The sequence below is a fragment of the Diachasma alloeum genome, unplaced genomic scaffold, assembly GCF_001412515.2.
Source record: "Diachasma alloeum isolate Michigan unplaced genomic scaffold, Dall2.0 Dall_scaffold_00270, whole genome shotgun sequence".
In the NCBI taxonomy this organism is placed as follows: Eukaryota; Metazoa; Arthropoda; class Insecta; order Hymenoptera; family Braconidae; genus Diachasma; species Diachasma alloeum.
In genome coordinates this window covers 741703-761636 of record NW_021680409.1, presented here as the reverse complement: position 1 = coordinate 761636, position 19934 = coordinate 741703, and the positions used below count along the sequence as shown (strand labels likewise).

At 36.8% G+C, this 19934-nt stretch overlaps 1 protein-coding gene across 3 annotated transcripts in view; it reads right to left on the bottom strand.

The window, feature by feature from the left end:
- Nucleotides 1–19934, bottom strand: part of LOC107037786 (fibrous sheath CABYR-binding protein) — a 117344-nt gene that overhangs the window by 3886 nt on the left and 93524 nt on the right. For 2 of the 3 annotated variants that reach the window (XM_015256535.1, XM_015256536.1), the window contains exons 5-7: nucleotides 4161–5525; nucleotides 1452–1607; nucleotides 479–556 (exon numbers count right to left, since the gene is read on the bottom strand). In XM_015256535.1, the coding sequence (XP_015112021.1) occupies nucleotides 479–556; nucleotides 1452–1607; nucleotides 4161–5525 (1599 nt within the window). Of the gene's footprint in view, nucleotides 1–478; nucleotides 557–1451; nucleotides 1608–4160; nucleotides 5526–9869; nucleotides 10124–19934 lie in introns of those variants that run through there. The other variant, XM_015256537.1, reaches the window with a different exon arrangement.

Below are 19934 nucleotides of genomic sequence, written 5' to 3'. Positions count from 1 at the left end.
CTGTTTTGTCTAGAAATTTTTCTTCACAAGAAATGGTTTCCACATTTTCGTCAGGGGATTTCCCACACAAATATGATAAACAAAACTGGATCGTTTTATCCGAGACTTCAACAGTTTTATAAGTAAAATCTTCATATCGAAATTTAAAGTATTTTTATTTGAACTTTCGTTCCTGTTGAATTTTTCTCCATTTATGCAGTTTTTGTTTCTTTTTTTTATGGTTATTCACAGGAATGTTTTATTTTATCTAGACCGTTTTAACGTATCTCTTGTTATTATATAATTATCTACAAGAGAATATGAAGAAAAATAGTTTTGTTGTCGATTTTTTGTCGTTACAAAGAAATGTTTCGAAATTTTTTTCAAGCAATTTTCCCCAAAAATGGGACAAATGAAATTGAAACGTTTAATTTTTAAACGACCCCAACAGTTTTACAACTTCAATATCAAAATTTGAATAGTTTTTAGTTGAACTTACATTCGTATTGACACTCTCAATGTTCTCGTTCACTGCCGCTGCGACTGCCTTCTCGTTAATGTCAATTTCCTCGATGGCCTGGAAGGAAAGTAGAAAATTAGTTCATGAATTTTTATGAATTAAAAGTTGGGATTGGTTTTGTGATTTGAATTTTCATCAGATGGCCCCTCGCTCTGTAGTCTTCTTGGGCTAGTTAGTCTCGAGGACCTGTAATCGCTCGGCGATTTACAGGCCTTATGGCGATCATCACTTGATAAATTTTTAAATAACCCTAAACCCTTCATTCTCACAAAAATTTCTGATCATTTTTTTAACAATTAACAAAGACAATAACAAAATCACGTAAAAATTGTGGAGAAAAAATCAGAAAATGCAATACAAAAGTACAAATTATTCCAATTATTTTGTCATAAATAATTTTTTCATAAAATAAACCACATGTTTTTTTTGTTAATTAAAAGTGCGAAATCCTCATTGAAAAAATAAGAAACAATTCTTTAATATCAAAATAACTTGAATGAACGAACGATTTCAAAAGAAAACCCAATGATAAATCTGTTCTACATTATTTGACAATTAAAATTTTTGTTTAAATTCGCCAAAAAATTAATTAAAATTTTTTATCAACTTTTTTTATGATTTAGAAAACCATAAAATTTTGAACAAGTTTAGAGAATTGACTTCAAGTATTTTTTCTGGATAAGACCTTAAATTCAACTAAATACTTGCTTTAAAAATGCAAAAGCCTCATCATCATTGTTCACCATTTTTTAAAATGATTATTCATTAAAAATTAAATTTGTACAGTAAAAAATCTCAAATATACCATAAAAAATTCCGTAATAATTCAGCAGAATAAAAATAAATAAATAAAGGAAGAAAAGTTTCTGCAAAATAAAATTTAGTTTTCTACCCTTCAATAATGAGAATGAATAATCAGAATGATTAAAATATTCCCATAAATGAAACATACTTTGATGACTGATGCAACATCCTCAGTGATGACAGGTGGTGCAGGTGCAGAAACCTCAGTTGGAACAGATGGTGGAGGGCTCTTGGGGGCTTCCTCGATTTTTTCTGTCGTCACCTCGCTGACCTTCTCGACTGGTGCCTCCGGCTCGGCTATGCTCTGTTCACACACAAAACTCTCATTATTCCTCCCATTCATCACCAAAGAGCCACAAAAATTCTAACTCTAGGATTGCTGCTCCCTGCATGCCAAGACATAAGCAGCCCAACACATTGCTCATTGTCCTTTAAATTGTTAATTTCTATGTACATCGTACGTGATTCCCACAAGGCACATGCTGACGATTGCAGAATGCTATTATTACAATTTAGAGGATGCAAACACAGGGAATCAGCACTTAATACATTTTGAAGAGATTCAAGTGCGATAAATTAATTCAAAATTAAAGAATTTTCCAAATTAATTCATTAAAAAGTATTTTTTAAGATGCAAACTGAGCAATTGGAAATGAAAATCTTCTGATTTTTATGATAATTTGACGATTTTTGACCATAATTGATATTCTTAATGAAGTGAGGATGAATTCTAGATAACTATAAATATAAAAATTCAATTTTCCAGCCGACTGATTCGCAAATGAAAATTATTTTTATGTGAGTAAAGTATTAAGGGGAAACTACTATGAGTTTTAAAAGTTGCGGGTTACTGGAATGAGATTTCTCATGCATTTAAGATTGATTATGTATAGCTACAAATGAATAATTATTGCAAAAAAATGATTGTTTATTCTTCGTTTGACCCGCAGAAGCTTAAAATGTTAAAAATAGTCTAGGGCCTCCAATGTTTGAGCTACAGAGGTTAGCTTTTCAAAATTTTTGAAAAAATGTGCGCAATGACAATTACGAATTAGTTTTTTGAAATTCGACTTCGACACAGCTAATTTCATTTTTGTTTTCAAAGAAACAATAGCACCATTCATGTAAAATAGCCCAAAAAATGGTTTTGAAAGAATCGAGAATATATTTAACATATTTTAAGGGGAAACGGAAGCCCTGTGTATATATGAACTTTTACAATTATGCTTTCTCTTACAATTAATAATTTTTATCTATGAAATTACTTTATCTAATTGAGCATTGCATTGTTGAGTCAATGAACTATTTTCATAAATAAAAAGTAATAATTACAGAAGAAAATACAATTCTAAAAGTTCATATAAACACAGGGGTTCTGTTTGTCCTCAAGGATAACCGTTTTGTCTATTTTACATTAATGGCGCAAATTTTTATATTAAACAAAACAAAATTAGCTGTATAGGAGTCGAATTTCAAAAAACTAATTCGTAATTGTTATTGTACAGTTTTTTCCAAAAATTTTGAAAAAAAAACTCTATAGCTCAAAAATTGGAGGTCCTGGACTATTTTTAACATTTTAAGCGTGTGCGTGGCAAACGAACAACAAACACTCAATATTTTTGCACTAATTATTCGTTTTTCGACGTATATAATCGATCTTCAATGCATGAGGAATCTCACTCTAATCACCCACGATTTTTAAAACTGATAGTAGTCTCCCCTGACGTCTTCTTTAACATTTGAAAATTTGAAAAAAAAAAAAAATAAATAAAATAAAACTAACGATATTTTGATTTGAAATAATTATTATGAGATGCTAAATCATAAGAGAAACATCAAAAGTCATTGAAAAAATGAAACAAAAGAGAGACGAAAAAAAGTTTATAAACGATAGAAAGAAAGAATCAGAAATTCTTCAAAAATTGAATAATATTTTCAAATCAAACTCTCAAAAAATCCCTACATAAAAGATTAGACGGATTCAACTTTTTTCACATTTGATAAAAAGAAAAAAAATTGAAACTGTGGCTTATCAACTGGAAAAAACTATCAGGAGTCGATAAATAATTTTAAAAACTATGTGAAGTCCTTTGAAAAATTGAATGATGCTTTTTCCCTTGAATTAAATTCTCAAACTAATTTACAAACAAAAGATCCCAATGAATGCTATTCTACTCCCAACATTTGATGACTTGAAAAAAAAAGAAACTATCACTTGAAAACTTATAAGATATTGATAAAAAAAAATATTCAAAAAAACATCATAAGCCCTAAATAATTTATCAACCAAAATAAAATCATGAGATTTACACAAAAAAGCACTTGAACCTCCCCCCAACTACCTAAAACACATAATAAACTCGTCTATCAGTGAGCACCTCGAACTCTCATCTACATGAACTGAAAAAACTGTTAATAATGGTGAAGAAAACCGAGAGGTAAAACAACACAAGGTATCTAGGAGAAGGATCACCCCCAGGAGTCCCACCCCCTCCTCCCCAACAGGACGAAACCCCAGCAGATGTTAATGTCGAGGCCCCATGAGTCCCCAGGGGTAGTAATGCCCCCCCAATGAATGGATAAACATTGAACCCCATGGAAAACCCCATAATCGTGGGCCCCAACAGTACATCCCCCACAAAACACACGGACATGTTGGAGATGAGTCAGAAGTTGGGTCCACCTCAGAGTGACCCACATTAATTGGTAGACTACACCACATAGTACAGCAGGTTCTTATCAGAGCTTACGATGCCAGAAAATTCTCAGAATCGTTCATTATCAATAAACAAAATTCTTTGATTTGGTGCCTCCAACACATGCCAGGATAATCTCCATTTTTTTCATAATTAATCACCTGGTCTTTCTTCACGATGTCTGCGTAATTTAATGGAAACTGCATCTTATCCACGTTGTTATCAGCAAGTCTATCCTCCTTATCAATGACATTGTTATGACAATTGATGTTATTAATTGTTTCTGTTCTATCATTGTTAATGCTGTTATTATCGTTAACATTTGAGGACTCATCAGAGGGTGATGGGAGTGACGAGGGGCTGGGACTGCGTGGTGGTGTGAGAAGGCTATCATCATGTTTACTCTCTGAATAATCATCAACTGGTGGTGGTAAATCATCGACATCTTGAGAATCAATAGCTTGTGGTTTGTCTGTTTCATTTGTAATTTCGTTAGTCTCAATAACTTCAGTCTCATCAGTCTTCTCCAATTTATCCTGTGGGCTATCAGTCTCCTGTGGTACAGCAGCACAATCGATTATCGAAGACAGAGGTGGAGTGTCTGATATCTGTGAGGACATGAAGTTGAGGAGTTCTGAGGAAGCTTTGGGAACTGGAATGGGGGACTCTGGAAGGGGTGGAGGAACTTCCTCTTTAGTCTCAATCTCCTCGACAATTTCAATCTCATCTGTTGGTGGTGGTGGTGGTGGTGGTGACACCAGAACGTCAGGCTCCTCGATCACCTCCACCTCGACCTCCTCCACAGGGATGTTCTCCTCCACTTGATTCACCTCCTCAATCACTATCTCTTCGATTACCTCAGGCTCTGGCTCTGGGAGAATTTCCTTCGGACCGCCAGCCACTTCAGGAACACTAGAAACCTCATCAACAGGTGTTACTGGCACTGGACCCTCCTCAGACATTACCACAAGCTCTTTATCATCCTCGGTCGATGATTCATTCGTCTCTGAATGTTTGATATCAGTCTTAACGATTACATCATCAACATCTTTATTCGAATCGTTATCACACTGGGTCTGGACTATTGACACAGCTGGCAATTTGAGTGCTTCAGCAAGTTGATTAGCATGGGCAGCTGATTGCTGTGCCTGCTGTAAGGGCGATGGGTCAATGGGTGTCGGGGGTGGACTCGATGGAAGGTGGGACGGGAAGTCCTCACTGGTTTTCCTCTCAATGATAGACGCTGTTACGATTGGCTGGGACTTGGATGTGACTTCTACCATTGGCTCTACTATTGCGGCCTGCACTTGACTGACCTCGGGTTTTTTATCGGCTTTCTCATCGTCTTTGGGTGCCTCGAGCGGGACGGGAGTGGGGGCAGGGGTTGAGGATGCCTCATTCTTGTCATTGGTTGTTGCTACTGCTGGGGTGGCTGGCTCCACTGGGTCTGCTGGGGGTACTGCCTCCGTTGGACTCGCTGGGGTTGATTTCTCTTCTGCTGGGCTTGTCTCGGCTTCCTCACCTCCCTGGAAACGAATTTCAGGGGTTAGTTGGGGTTCTGGTGGAGATTATGAGAGTGGTTTTATTAATTAGGTATGTTGATGAGCAGTTTTGGGGGGATTTCCTGATGGATGTTTTTTCGTAGGGAAGTCTGTTCTGTATGAGAAAGGCCTTTTGATGTTGGGTCTAATGACACTTGAAAACCTTTCGAGTGGATGTTTTTGAGGATCAAGTGACTCGTGAGGATGTTTTTAGTTGAGGTTCAAGGGCTTTTGAGGGTCAAATGACTCGTGAGAACGTTTTTAGTTGAGGTTCAAAGGTTTTTGAGGGCTAAAAGACCTGTAGTGTTGTTAGGAGTTGAGTGTCGAAGGGCCTTGCGTGTCAAACGATCTTTAAGAATCTGTCTAGTTGAGGATGAAATGGTTTTGAAGGTCCAGTAGGCCTCAAAAAGACGTTTCTAGTTAAGAGGGAAATGGTTATTAAGGGTCGAAGGATCACTCGGGACGTTCCTAGTTGAGGGTCAAACGAGTCATAAGATGTTTTTAGTTGAGGTTCAAAGGTTTTTGAGGATCAAACGATTTTTGAGGACGCTTTTGGTGAAGATTCAAAGGTTTTTGAGGGTCAAAAGACCCGTAAGAATGTTAGGAGTTGGGTGTCGAAGGATCTTGAGAGTCAAACGATCCTTAAAAACCTGTCTAATTGAAGATAAAATGGTTTTGAGGGTCAAATGGCCCTCAAAGACGGTTTTAGTTGAAAATGAAATAGTTATTAAGGATCAAAGGATCACTCGGTACGTTCCTAGTTGAGGGTCAACTAGATTTGACGGTCAAACGAGTCGTGAGGAAGCTTCTGGTGGAGATTCAAAGGTTTTTGAGGGTCAAAAGATCTGTAATGATATCAGGAGTTGGGTGCCGAAGGGTCCGGAGGGTCAAACGATCCTTAAAAACCTGAAGGTAAAATGGTTTTCAAGGGTCCAAGGACCTCTCGGAACGTTTTTAGTTGAAGGCCACCTGGTTTTGAGGGTGAAATGACCCTTTAAGGACTTTTCGACTTGATGGTCAAACAATCGTCAATAACGTTTGGAATTAAGGGCCAAATGGAATTGGGGGTACAAAGGATTAATTAAGAGCAAACTAATTAGAATGGATCCTTTAATCCTTCATCCCAGACATCTCAAAGGGTCTTTTGCCCTTGAGACAATTTGACCCCCAACTCAAAATGTATCGACTTTTTTCTTCAATTATCTCAATAATGAGCCATTTGAGAAAGAAATGTCCCTGCACTTTTTTTGTAGGGAATGTTCTCCTCTACATAAAAGGTTGAGTGACAATTTTCGTGGAAACCACTCATAACTGAGATAGCCACGTAACAATCAAGAATGCTGCAATCATCTTCTCTGACTGATGAAAGAGACTTTATCAATCCCCCGAAATGAAAATAACCGATCCCGGTCTGACACCAGCATCTTGCGCCGTTGGCGCCGCCCCAGATCCCTCGGTTAATTCAATCCCCCGTAATTTATTCATTTATTTTTATTATCATCCAACACTGTCGACTGCATTTCCGTGCAAATGTTTCCCTGTCTCCCTTCCGTCTCGATCGGTGAGCAGCAACAAGCCTATTTCCGTTTGCCAACGCCGATACAACAAGCGTGGGGTTGTATTGGCGATACGTGAAAAAAAAAAATATTGCGGTGTCCACCGATGCATGATGCCGAGATAAAATGTTTGCAAGCGTGTCACCTGTGGCGGCCCACGCTCACTGTTCCATGAAATCGTGCAATGCTGTCGCGAAAAGAAACAGTGGTTCTTGTTTTTTGCGAGGGGGATACGTGGGTAGGAGAGTTGCGGATGACGGGAGATAAGTTCGGAGGTTTTCGCTCTGGTTGTTTTCCGAAAATTTTAATTTTTTTTGCTATAGATGCAGATAAAGAGATTTTTGAAGGTCAAACGACCCTTAAGAACGTTTGGTGTTGGTGGTCAAATATTTTGAAGGTCAAATAACCCTTAAGAATGTTTTCAGTCGAGGATTAAATGACTTTGAGAGTCAAAGAACGCTTCGAGACGTTTCCAATTGAGAGTCAAATGTTTTGAGGGTCAAGCGACCCTTAAGGACCTTTCTTGTTGTTGGTCAAATCATTTTTCAGGGTTTACAGAGTCAATGACGTTTGGATGGTTTTGAAGGAACAATTATGAAAATAATTAGGAAATGTACATTATTAATTATTTATGGATTGAAGAATCGATCAGTTTTCTGTGATGATTGATGACTGGTTCGATAATCACATAATTGCCCATTCTGATTAATGATTATTCGAACAACGAATTAATTTGCAGTTCTCATTCTTGATTGGAATAATAATCAATCTCTTAGTAATTCCGATTACTGATATTTTTATTCATCGACCATACCCCAATACTGATTGCCGATTGAGAATTTAATGCATAATTTTTTGTTGTGATTACCGATTGATGGAATAATCGGAAAATTGAGAATACCAATTGACAATTCAGGGTGATAATTGGAATTATTTCTAAAAATATTGAGGAATTAATGATTATTGCCGATCTCTGCCTTGCGGACGTTTGGAATTGAGGGTCAAACAACCCTGAAGGACCTTTCTAATTAAGGATCAAGTATTCTTGAGGATTAAACGACCTTTAAGGACGTTCTAATTGAGGATCAAATAGTTGTGAAGGTCAAAACATCCTCAAGGAAGTTTTTAGGTGAGGGTTGTGGTCTTGGAGGTGAAAAGACCCTTCAGGACATTTGGAGTTGATGTTCAAATGGTTTTGCAACCCTTAAGGACGATTGGAGATAAGGGTCTAACGATCCTTAGGGATGACTGGAGTTCAGGGTCGAGCAATCACTGAGAACGTTTGGAGTTGAAAGTCGCATGGTCTCAAGGGTAAAAACCCCAATGGTTTCGAAGGATTCAATGGTGTTGAAGGTCACACGACCCTTGAGGATATTCCCAGTTGAGGGTCAAGTAGTTTTAAGGGTCGTTTGCCCCTTGGGACATTTTGACCCTAAACTAAAAAAGTTCCCTGAATTGTGTTACGTAGTCATATTTTCTCTAATGTTCCATTTAAAAATACAATATTATTTTATTCCATACATATTTTTCAAAAGATAATATTTAAAAAAATATCAGTAGTTTCTCCGGAATAAGTGGGTCTAGGGAAGAATGTCAAGAGACGTTTTCTGTAGCTTATGAAATTCTCTACAAGAACGTTTGGCATAAAAAAGGAACTCTTTAAAATATTCTCTAAATTTCCCGAATTTGCTATGGAATTTTTTACTCGTTGCATCGATGTCTGGATGAGTGAAAGAAACGCCATGGAACATTGGTATCAGTTCGTTTTGGCTATTTTTAACATGCGTTAGACGGGTCCATACATGTCTACGGTAATCGTCATAAAATTCCGGTCATATGCAACATCAAAATGCATTTGTTATGTACATAGTATTTCGTGACATAAAGTCTACATATTAATCAGCGGATTATTATCAGATTATTCTCTTGGTTTGGGTACGAGAGCAAAAAATGAAAACAGATCGAAATAAATTGAGGAAGAGGCACACCAAAAAATGGCGATTCCATTCATGTCATTTCAATCAATCAATTCAATTCAATTAGATGAGTTGAATGCACTAATTACGATAATTGTTCGTTTACTCCAAAGACAATCAATTACACAGCACACGAAAAAAAATCCACTCATTTCTCTATTGCACGGGATTAATCAATGACAAATCGTTAATGAACGCCAAAAGATAATCACCCCATTACAATAAAGAGGATTACGAGCCCCTCTGTCATTAATTCCCATAATTATCTCCCATTCAAATTCAAAATCCCCACCTATGAAGGATTAATTAATAGCAGAGAAAAAATCCAAATTAAAACCATTCAGAAGAAGTTTAAGAATTTCAAAATTTGTTTGCAGTTTTTTGGAAATTTCTCTGGAGGGAAAGAATTTAGGAGGAAAAGTCAGAAGAACTTTTTTGTGGGGAATTTCAAGCGCTGTGAAAAGTTTCTCGGACGTTTTTTGATAAATGCACTAGATTCATCGATTTTTTCGAAGTAATAAATGAAGATTTTTGCGTCGGAAAGAGTTAAAAATCGTTAATGATCACTAGAAGATAATCACCCCATTAAAACAAAGAGGATTAGGAACCCCCTAGTCATTAATCCCCACAATTATCTCCCTTTCAAATCAAACTCCCCCTTATGAAAGATTAATTAGTTAATAACAGAGAAAAAACAGAATTAAAACCATCCAGAAGCAACAGTTGTCGCCGAGACCATCGACCCCTCAACAAAATCGATCCAAAAACTCAAGCATGCCAGAGTAACATCCCATTACCGTGACTGATTTATCAGTTGTATCATCAACCTCATCCGCGTAAAACCCGAGAAGGGGTATAGCGGCTAGAACGCGTCTTGCACCTTTCATAAAAATACGGTAAACACCACCGGTAACCGTTCGGCTCACCTTCACCACTGTTTCCATCCTGTCCTTTTGATTAAAAAAAACCCTCGAGTGGTCTTGGAATAGAACGAAAATCGGCTTGAAATGAAAAAAAAATCGGGATTTCTCGGAGGGAGCACTGACTTTATCGAACGCCACTCGATGACTCGAAGTCTCTCGGGCGGTGTCTGCGGTTTATATAGACCTGCCCCCAGGATCGTCCCACGACGTAGAAAACGACGAGGAGACACGGACTCACGAACATAAGCGTGAACTCGTAGGTGGCTTGAACACTCATAATTCAATTATTTGGACTCTAATTCTGGGAGAAAGGTGGCACTTCCGGGGAGAAGGGGTCTTGAGGGTGGATGAGGTCATTATGGAGGGGATGATAATTAGAGAAAGAAAGGAAAGTTGATGAGATGAAGGTAATTTTAAAAATTGTTTGCGCTGGTTTGGGAATTTCTCTGGTGGGAAAGGAATTAGGGGAAAATGTCAGAAGAACTTTTTTGTGGGGAATTTCAAGGGTTATGAAAAAGGGTTTTTGATGTTTTTTGGTAAATCTACTAAGTTTGAAGATATTCCCGAAATAGTGAATGAAGTTTTTTTGGTAGGGAAACCGATGTAAAAATTTGTTTTGTTTTTGAAGATATCAATTATTCATATTTTAATTTTGGGGGAAATCTCCTTGCGGGAACTTCCAGGTGGGTTTTAGTTGGGGAGATAATTTCGATGGAGAGATGATGATCAGCGAATGAAGGGAGCGGTGATGGAAGAGGGGAAATTCTGAGGGACAGGATTTAGAAAAAAATGTCAAATAAACTTTTTTGTGGAGAATTTCAAAGGCTATAAAAAAGGCTCCGAAACATTTTTTGGTAGATCTACTAGGTTCAGGTAAAAATGTGTTAAAATTTCGTTTTATTTTTTTGGAGGTATCAATTATTCTTGTTCTAATTTTAGGTGAAAGGCACTTCCGGGCATTTGCAGATGGGTTCTAGGGGTTATTCTCGAAAGAGTGAATGACGATTCATCTCCAGTGGATGAAACGAGTTAAAAAATTTTGTTTACTTTATATTGAAGATATTTTTGAACAGGAGGGGCCTTAAAAAAATGTTTGAGGGCGTTTTCGATAGGCTCTCAAATTCTCTACAAAAGAGGTCCTCCAACATTTTCCGATGAATCCCTTAGGTTTCGAGATACCGCAAGAATAAGCAACGAATATTGAGGGAAGTCCGATGGGACAAACCGTCTTTGATCTCCCACATCTCCTGACCAAATGATACGATTTGGACGAGTCAGTTCTCATTTTGAAGCTCGAAAAAACCTTGAAAATGAAAGAAAAAATCTCCAAATTCCAATCAGCCATTCTCGATCTATTGACGATTGAAGAGAGTCTTTTTCACCCCCCTCCTCATTATTTCAAATATATATCTCCAGCTAGTTCAGACTATTCTGCGAATATCTCATGATCGAACGGGTCTATCAAAAAATGTCACAAGACCATTTGTCTAGGTCATAAAATTACCCACAAAAAATCTCTTCTGACATTTTCCCTCAGACCCCTCTGCTTAGAAGATAAAACCGAAATAATCCAGAAATGTTTCAAAATCATTTCATTTTCCATCACTCCCTCCAGAAATAAAGCTCGAGAGAGAGAGAGAGACGGAGAACCAAGAAAAAAAAATCCGCAAACCACATGATCTATTCTTGGACACCGGCGACGCTATTACGCCTCCGTATTGGTTACCCCTGGCGCGTGCTCCACACGATCAGAATGCCGACGACGCAATTGTCGTCTCCGCTTCACTGGTTTTTTGATAGAATAAAAAACGACTATCGAATTGAGATGAAAAACAAAAGGTAAACCCAGAGAAAACGCGGAATAGGATATTCGAGATGTTGTACGGAGGTATCGTGTGACCAACTTTCGATTACGTCAGGATTAGCAGGCGCGTGGAGCCTTGGGGTGTTGCTTTACTGTAACGAAAGCACCGGGTTTTGATGTCGAGTTGACTGATTCTTTTTTTTCTTTTAATTCGGTTGAATGTTTGACGATCTTCGCTGGAGGAATTTCATGGGCTCGGTCTTGATGGTTTTGTTGGGGTAGTTGGATTTTTTTGGGAACGGTGATAATAGCGATGGAGCAGGTGGAGGCTCTGGAAGGCGCCACTGGTGGCAGTAGCGATGGGATCAGATCAGAGTCTTGTCGGTAGTCGGTTAGTGGATTTTACCGGCTGTTGCTTGATGCAGCGTGAACAAGACTGGCAAGAAACTATTGAAACTTCAGGGATAGTTTATCAGTAATTTTCAGGAGAGTGAAATGAACTCGATTTGACAAATTTCAGATTCCACTGGATATTCAATGGGATTCTACATTTTTGATCAGCAGAAAGTCGAGAATTCTCCAACTTCATTGAACTTGCAATTCAAAAGCGAAGTGGTAGAAAGTGGACTTAGCTCTCAGCTGAGCTTTCGAGGAATATCTCTAAATCTAAGGGAGATATCGAAATTTTTGTAATGACCTTGTTAGAAATGCGACTAAAATTCCAGAACATTCAACTCGAGTATCATCGGGAACCTTCGGTTGAGCGGTCAGACGATCGTGACAACCCCCAAATTTAGTACAGTAGCAATTTGAGTACAGTAGCAATTTGAACCTCACCTAGCTCACTAGTAACCAAGTACATCACCAGTCTTTGTAAGATCAACGTTTCGTTCAGTACATCACCTCAGTTTTATCAGTCGAAATTCAACTATTATCAGTGATTCAACTTTATTAAAATTGCAGACAATCAGCAGTGATTTTAAGATACTCAACAGTGAAATTTAATACCAAAGAGTGTACAAAGAAGTTATTTAACGACCTGGCTTGATCCCTCGAATAAATAGTGATATTTTTATAATTAGTGTCATCATTAATTTTCCAGCATCTCCCTCCACATTTTTCTCCTACATCCACCCTAAACCTAGTTCCTCACCAAACAGACCTTTTTTGTAGCGCTCAATTCGCTCTACAAAAAAGGTTTAACGAAGATTTTGCTATCTACCTTGAATTCCGAGATATTCATTGAAAACTGAGCAATAGGCAAAATCGACTTTAATCGTTTTACCGCTTCGCTACTGGATTAATTAAAAATTTAAGAAAAGAAATTCTGTGCAAGTGAATATATTTCACCTGCATAGAAAAAAAAAGTTTTTATGTTCAGGGATATGTGACAGATTTTCAATGATCCTCCATCCCTAATTTTTAGGCATTTGCGATTGTAACATTCAAAACGAGGAGAATTCCGGAATTCAATGATTTTGTCACTAATTTTTAGTGACATTCACTAACTTTCCAAAACAGAAAATCGTCACTAATTTCCAAAAACATGGTGACCTTTTCTTGTCTTGTGATTTTTATCAAAAAGAAAGTATTCAAGAAAGTATCAAGAAAAGTATTGAAATTTCGGGGACTGTTCAGTGACAATTTTCAGGAGAGTGACATTGAACTCGATTTAAAGAAAAATAAGTGGGCAATTGCTTTCAATTGTGTCAATTATAGTGCCTGTTTTTGCTAATGAATTTGCAATATGCTTCCGAATGGACATTGCCTTTTCATTGCACTTTGCCATTAACTGATGATATACGTCCCCATAAGACCCTCATTACCCTTATCATCCTTATCACCCCCCATAATACTCTCTTAAGACCCTCATATTCAAGAGTCGCTGAAAGATCAGGGGACGCTACCCATAGCAACCCCCCATAACAACCCTCCCTAGCAATCCTCTTAACAACCCCCCTAGCAATCCTCCCTAGCAGCCCCCTGGCAACCCCCCTCATATGACTCTCATAAACCTCCCATAAGACCCTCATATCACCTTCATAAACCTCCATAAGACCCCTATATGGCCCCCATAAATCCCCGTAAGTCCCCCATAAAACTCCCATAAGACCCCCATAAGGGCCTACCGTGCGCCAACCTTGTGCCAACATTGGACCAACCTTGGGCCAAATTTTGAGAATAATTCAAAAACTAAAAGCACAATCGACACCATCTTCGAACTCGGTCTGTATAACATAAAAACGCATATTTCTAGCCCAGATTCGATTGATTCAGATAATTTTATTTTTGAAGTTATCGTGAAAAAACTGAATCGGTCACATACACATATACACACGCACATACATACATACATACATACGAACAGGGTCTAAAAACATCAGATTCGGACTCCTGACCCCCAAATTAGTCAGACGATTGAGCACAAATTCAACAAGGATGTGTTCGGGACATTTCCTTCCATTTAAAATTTATCTTCCACTGTTGGAAATTTTCGGGTGAAATTTCAAGAATTTTCGTCATTGAAAATTCGCAGTTTTATAAAAAAATTAATAAAAACTGTGAATACCAATACTGTTCAATGATTCCAAGAAAAAAAAATGGAAATCAGAAAAATTCTGATGCATATATTCTTCAAATATCAATAAATTGAAAGAATATTTCCATATTTTTGTCAGAGAATTTTCATTTTTTCCTTCTGATTTTTTTAGATTTTAATTTTCATTCTAATCTCGAAAACGAAGAACAGTCATTTGTCTATGAAATTCTGTCATCAGCCACTTCTAAATTAATTATTATTGACAATAATTTACAGAAGGTTGAGAACAAATTCCACGAGCATGTTTCCGTTGACATTAGGTTGCATTGAAAATCAATTTTAGATTTTGATCTTTAAAATCGAGACAGGCATCTGAGGATAGGGCAGATGACATAGTGATGATGAGAACGGAGTCGTTGTTGGTGGCATTGAAGGCCTTATTCGAGAGTGATTTGGCTTTTGGGAGGGGATTAGGACTGGGGATCAAAGGTGATGAGTCATTGGGCTGTTTGGGGAGGGGTAGCGGCTGATGCGGTCTGAAAAGTTAGGGAGAGGATGATCCCAGTTGAGATGGGTGATCCAGTTGAGATGGGTGATCTTCTCCAGGAGATCGATAACTTTTTCCACTTTTTCTAATTGATTGTTTGTCAAACATCTTCGGAACTAATGGGTTTAGAGAGAAAATAACTTCTCTAAGACAATTGTTTCTTGATGTTTTTCGATTATTTTTCAGGAAATTTAGCAAAATAATTGAGAGAATTTTCTTCCACTGGGAAGACTGGGTTAAGAAAATTCTTAGAAACTAGTGGACCTAGAAAAAAAATGTGAAAAAATCTTGTTTAGAAATCCAGGAAAAAGCTCCATTTGAACGAAATGAACTTTATTCGAATCAAATAAAATAATTTATTCAACCCTGAACTTGATTTTTAAATTGCGTTTTTATTTACATACAAGGGGGCTACGCCCCCCCGCTCGCTTCGCTCACCAACCCCCATATGACTCCCATACGGTCCCCATGATCCTTATTCTGATCTTTATGACCCTCGTGACACTCATTATACCCTTCGCGACCCTTATTTTGACCCTTCATTTCTGACCCCCGTGACCCTTAATTTTGAAGTCTTAATTTCGCGTACCAAATTTTCATCACCAGAAATCGATTTGGATTTTTATAATATCGAGAGAAAATAGATCGCTCATTTGCTTCTAACAGACAATTTATTGAGAATTAATTATTTATTTCATACACTTAAAACGTTTTCATTGAAATAAATAACCATATATATGAGGTTACCAATGTCCAATAAAAATTTTGTTAAAACAAATGGAAAAATGTAAAATTTCAAATTTCATTTGACACATTATTTCCCTGAAGGCAATGAACGACAATGAAAAAAATCAGTTTGCCAAAAATATTAACAAAATATTTCTCGTCAAACTTTTCCCCTTTAATAATATCTGTCCAATGCAAAAACCCTTGTGGCGTATTTTCGTGACCGAAAAATCAACGAATGAATAAAAAAACCCACAGAGAAACTCACGAAAATTTTTTAGACTTCCTGTAATTGATTGTTTCACAAATACTGCTGAAACTACTGGGTTTAGAGGGTAAAAATTCTCTACAAGAACTGTATCTTAATAATTTCCTAATTTTTCCAATCCAGTGAGATGGTTCATTCGGATAAAATAAACTTCATTCGAAACAAATGAACCGTTTATTTGATTCTAATCGAGGATTTATTTAGAATTGATGAATTATTTATTTTATCTGTCTATATTATAAAAATCCAAATCAACCTTTGGTGAAAAAAATTTGGTACTCGAAATTAGAACTCCGAAATTAAGGGTCACAAGGGTGAAGAGGGTCAGAATAAGGGTCGCGAAAATCAGAATAAGGGTTACGAGGGTCACAGATTATGGGTTCCAAGGATCAGATTAAGGATCACAAGGGTCAGATTAAGGGCTAAACAAAAGTCACAAGGATCAGATTAAGCGTCACAGGGGTCAGAGTAAGGGCCCAAATAAGGGTCATGGAGATCAGAAACAAAGGGCCATAAGAGTCAAAATAAAGGGCTCTATATATCTCTCTATGCGATAAAAATCCAAATCGACGTCTGGTGATGAAAATTTGGTATTCGAAATAAAAACTCCAAAATTAAGGGTCAGAAATGAAGGGTCGCGACGCTCAGATTAAGGGTCACAAGGGTCAGAATGAGGATCATGGGGGTCATGTAGAGGTTGGCGAGCGGAGTGAGCAGGGGGCGTAGCCTCCTAGTACAATTTAAAATTATCAATTCATTTTCATTGACATAAATTTAAAAAAATGTATGAGTTTATTAATTTTCAACAAAAATCTTATTGAAATACTTTTATTTTGAATTTTCATAATTTCTATGGGCACAATAAATATAAATAAAAAATCTCTGTTTGCCAAAAGCATAAAAAACCATTTTTCTTCAAACTCTACCTCTTGAAGAACAACTTTCCAATGCAAAAACCCCCCGAGGCGTATTTTCATAACCGAGAAATCAACGGATGAATAAAAAAACCCACTGAAAAATCCACGAGAACTATCACGAACAAAGCCGAAGAGCCGTTTCTCGGTCACTGAGCTTTTGCCATCAGAAGTCCCCGGGATGAGGTACATATCCACAAAGGAAGAGAAGAGAACTCCGTTGAAAAAAGTGTACCGAGCTACCACGATGGAGAAAAGAAGAATAGTGAAAAAAAAGTGGGTTGGAAGGAAAAAATAGCGAGCCATTGGCCTGAAGGAGTTTCCCCAAAATGCCCAAACTACAATGGCCCCCGAAGGGTTTATTCTCAGTGTTAATATTCCACCCGATGCCACCACCAACACTCGGCCGTTACCTCGCCCGTATCGAGTTTCCATTCTTTTTCTTTTTCTCTGCTATTTACCCTCAAACGTCGATTGGCTTATATCAGGATTCTGGCGGTGGGCCAAGTGTAGAATCATTGGAGATCTTCGTAGGTAGTTCAAGTGCCCTCAGCAGTATAAATCATCATTGTTTTTTATGACTTTTTCGAATAGAATTTAATCCCATGTCAGGAATTAGATAATAATTTTTTTAAATCAACATAACGTCGTATCCAATTATCAATTTTTATTTCTCATTTCGTATGATGTTGATAACAAGAATAATTATTCGATTATTATTAGTGAATGATTTTTTTCGGAATCAACAACATGTCGAATCAGTAATTATTATCAATAATTTGATGTGATGATTTAAAAAATAATCATCTAATTAAAATAACTCAAATGTTAAATTTTCATTCAAATGTGCCGCTTGTATAAATAAATTATAGAAATAGTTTGCACTTTTGAAACTTTAATTTTTTCAATTTTGAATTTTTTGTTTCTAGCAAAATTACGAATACGAATGAATTCGTTACGATTTCAAAGACATTATTTTCAAGATGAAAAATTGATTGTTTGTAAACTATTCATGAAAAAAAACCATCTGTGAAAATGCTGTGGTAATTTAAAAAATCGCCATTTTTCAATTATTTTATTCATCTTCCTGACCGCTTAGTCTACTCAATTGTTTTCTGAAAGTTGTACATCTATTGAGAATTCGCACCTTTTGTGAGGATGAACTGCAAAATTTTCATCGAAAAAATTACAAAACCTAATTTTTCAACTAAAACAATTTCCAAAATATCAGAAAAACTATTCAATAGCTCTACCTCGTTTTTCATCAAAAAATTTACTATCGGATGATAAATCTCCCCCTAATCAATCAAATCAATTTCCCACCCCCGAATGACCCAATCACATGACTCAACCTCGTAAACCCCATCGTCGCGTGTACAATTTCGCAAATAAAAGGGGGGGACAGTCTAGTTGATTTTCACGAAATGCGAAAAGTCCCGCGAGTCAGACGGTCACCATGGCAACCGAGCTGGTGCGTACCCCGGCATCCTGGCTCTCGCTCGATACTAGACGACGCCCAAATCCGCCAGGGCCGCCGCGTATCGGGATTCTCCGGAATTTCACCCCCATTTCTTTCCATCCCTCGTCCTTTTTTTCCAACTCTCCGCTTTATCTTCCCATCTTATTTCGTCGTAACACTCCCCCGAACACGAGAGTATATCAGTGGAGATAACTGAAGACTCGTCGTAAGCAAATTGAAAACACATTTGGCGCTATTTTTATTGTCACTTGAAACAAGAGAGAGAACCCATTTTTTTTTCATGTGAACAGAGCGGTACAGGACAGACACGAGTTTCTCTCGTTCCGTTATCAGTGGAGCGTGAGGAATAAAACTTTCGAACGGAGCCAAATATTTGAGCCTAGACGGTCCAAGTATGCTATTCATGAGTAGAATTCCCTTTTACGACTTTTGGAGTGTGAAGAGTTTCTTTTTCGGGGTATTGTTGATACTAAAGTTGGGAAAAAAATGGATGGTTTTGTTAGGGAGATGTGCGATTCTTTGTTATCTATTGCTTCGACAAGAATTTCAAAAATTTCACGCAGAAATGTACACTGATAGAAAAAATTATTCTTATTGAGATGTTTGTTTCTTGAAACAAGTATTATACATTTGAACCAATTTCAAATAAATAATATCTTACGGTGAATATCAATTATTTGTTCTTGGGGTCCATTTACTTGAATCAAATAAAATAGTCCTTGGTGTAAAGTCACATGTATTCATCACAAAAATGGAAAAGTTCTATTTTTTTAAACCTGATATAATCTCCAGCAGGGATCGCCATCAATATTAAATTTCTGTGACATTACAAGAATTTGCCCCTTACATTCATGAAGGTTTAAAATATGCTGACCAAATTTTATAAATAATATAATATTAATAATCAGATTTTTTTAGATTAATGATGAATTAAAAATTTGATAATATGAAACTGTAAATTTACCACTAAGTGAATAATTCAAATGTCTTAAAAGGGGGATTTTCGATTACACAAATAATCGTCAATCTTCCTACCTCAATTATTGATTGATAAAATAGTTGAAAATTTCAATATTTGAATTGATGATACTTGAATAATCAAAAAATTTACGAATGATGTTAACTAGTTGACGGCTACAATATTTAGCAGTAATTAAATTTTATGGATTTAGCTATACCTGATCTCCAGTCGAGAAGTTTCTACATTCATGAATTGATAAAAAATTCGCACCTAGGATATGATCATATTGAGGAATGAATTGAATGTTGTTTTCTGGAACGAAGCCAATGTTTAAATTGAGCTTTCCGTACATCATTGAATGAAATTTGTGATATCCAAGTTTGCGTAGAATTGCCGTAATCTGTGATTCGGTTGTTGTAAATTAATGCAATTTTTTTAGTCAAGAAATATAAACTCCTTTCAACTCAACAACATCTTACTACAATCGCAAAGCTCTTTCCACGTAACAATATTCATCCTGATTCGACATACGAAATGCTCACTTCAATTATAATTGACTTGGCACTACGAATGATCGTGAGAATAATCTTGAGACTAATTTTGATTTTTGAGTAAGCCAACGAATTTGTAGAATTAGCAAACTTTTGGTTAGAATTGAATCAAATGCTCTCATTATTGCGACAATAAAAGGAACTTCAAT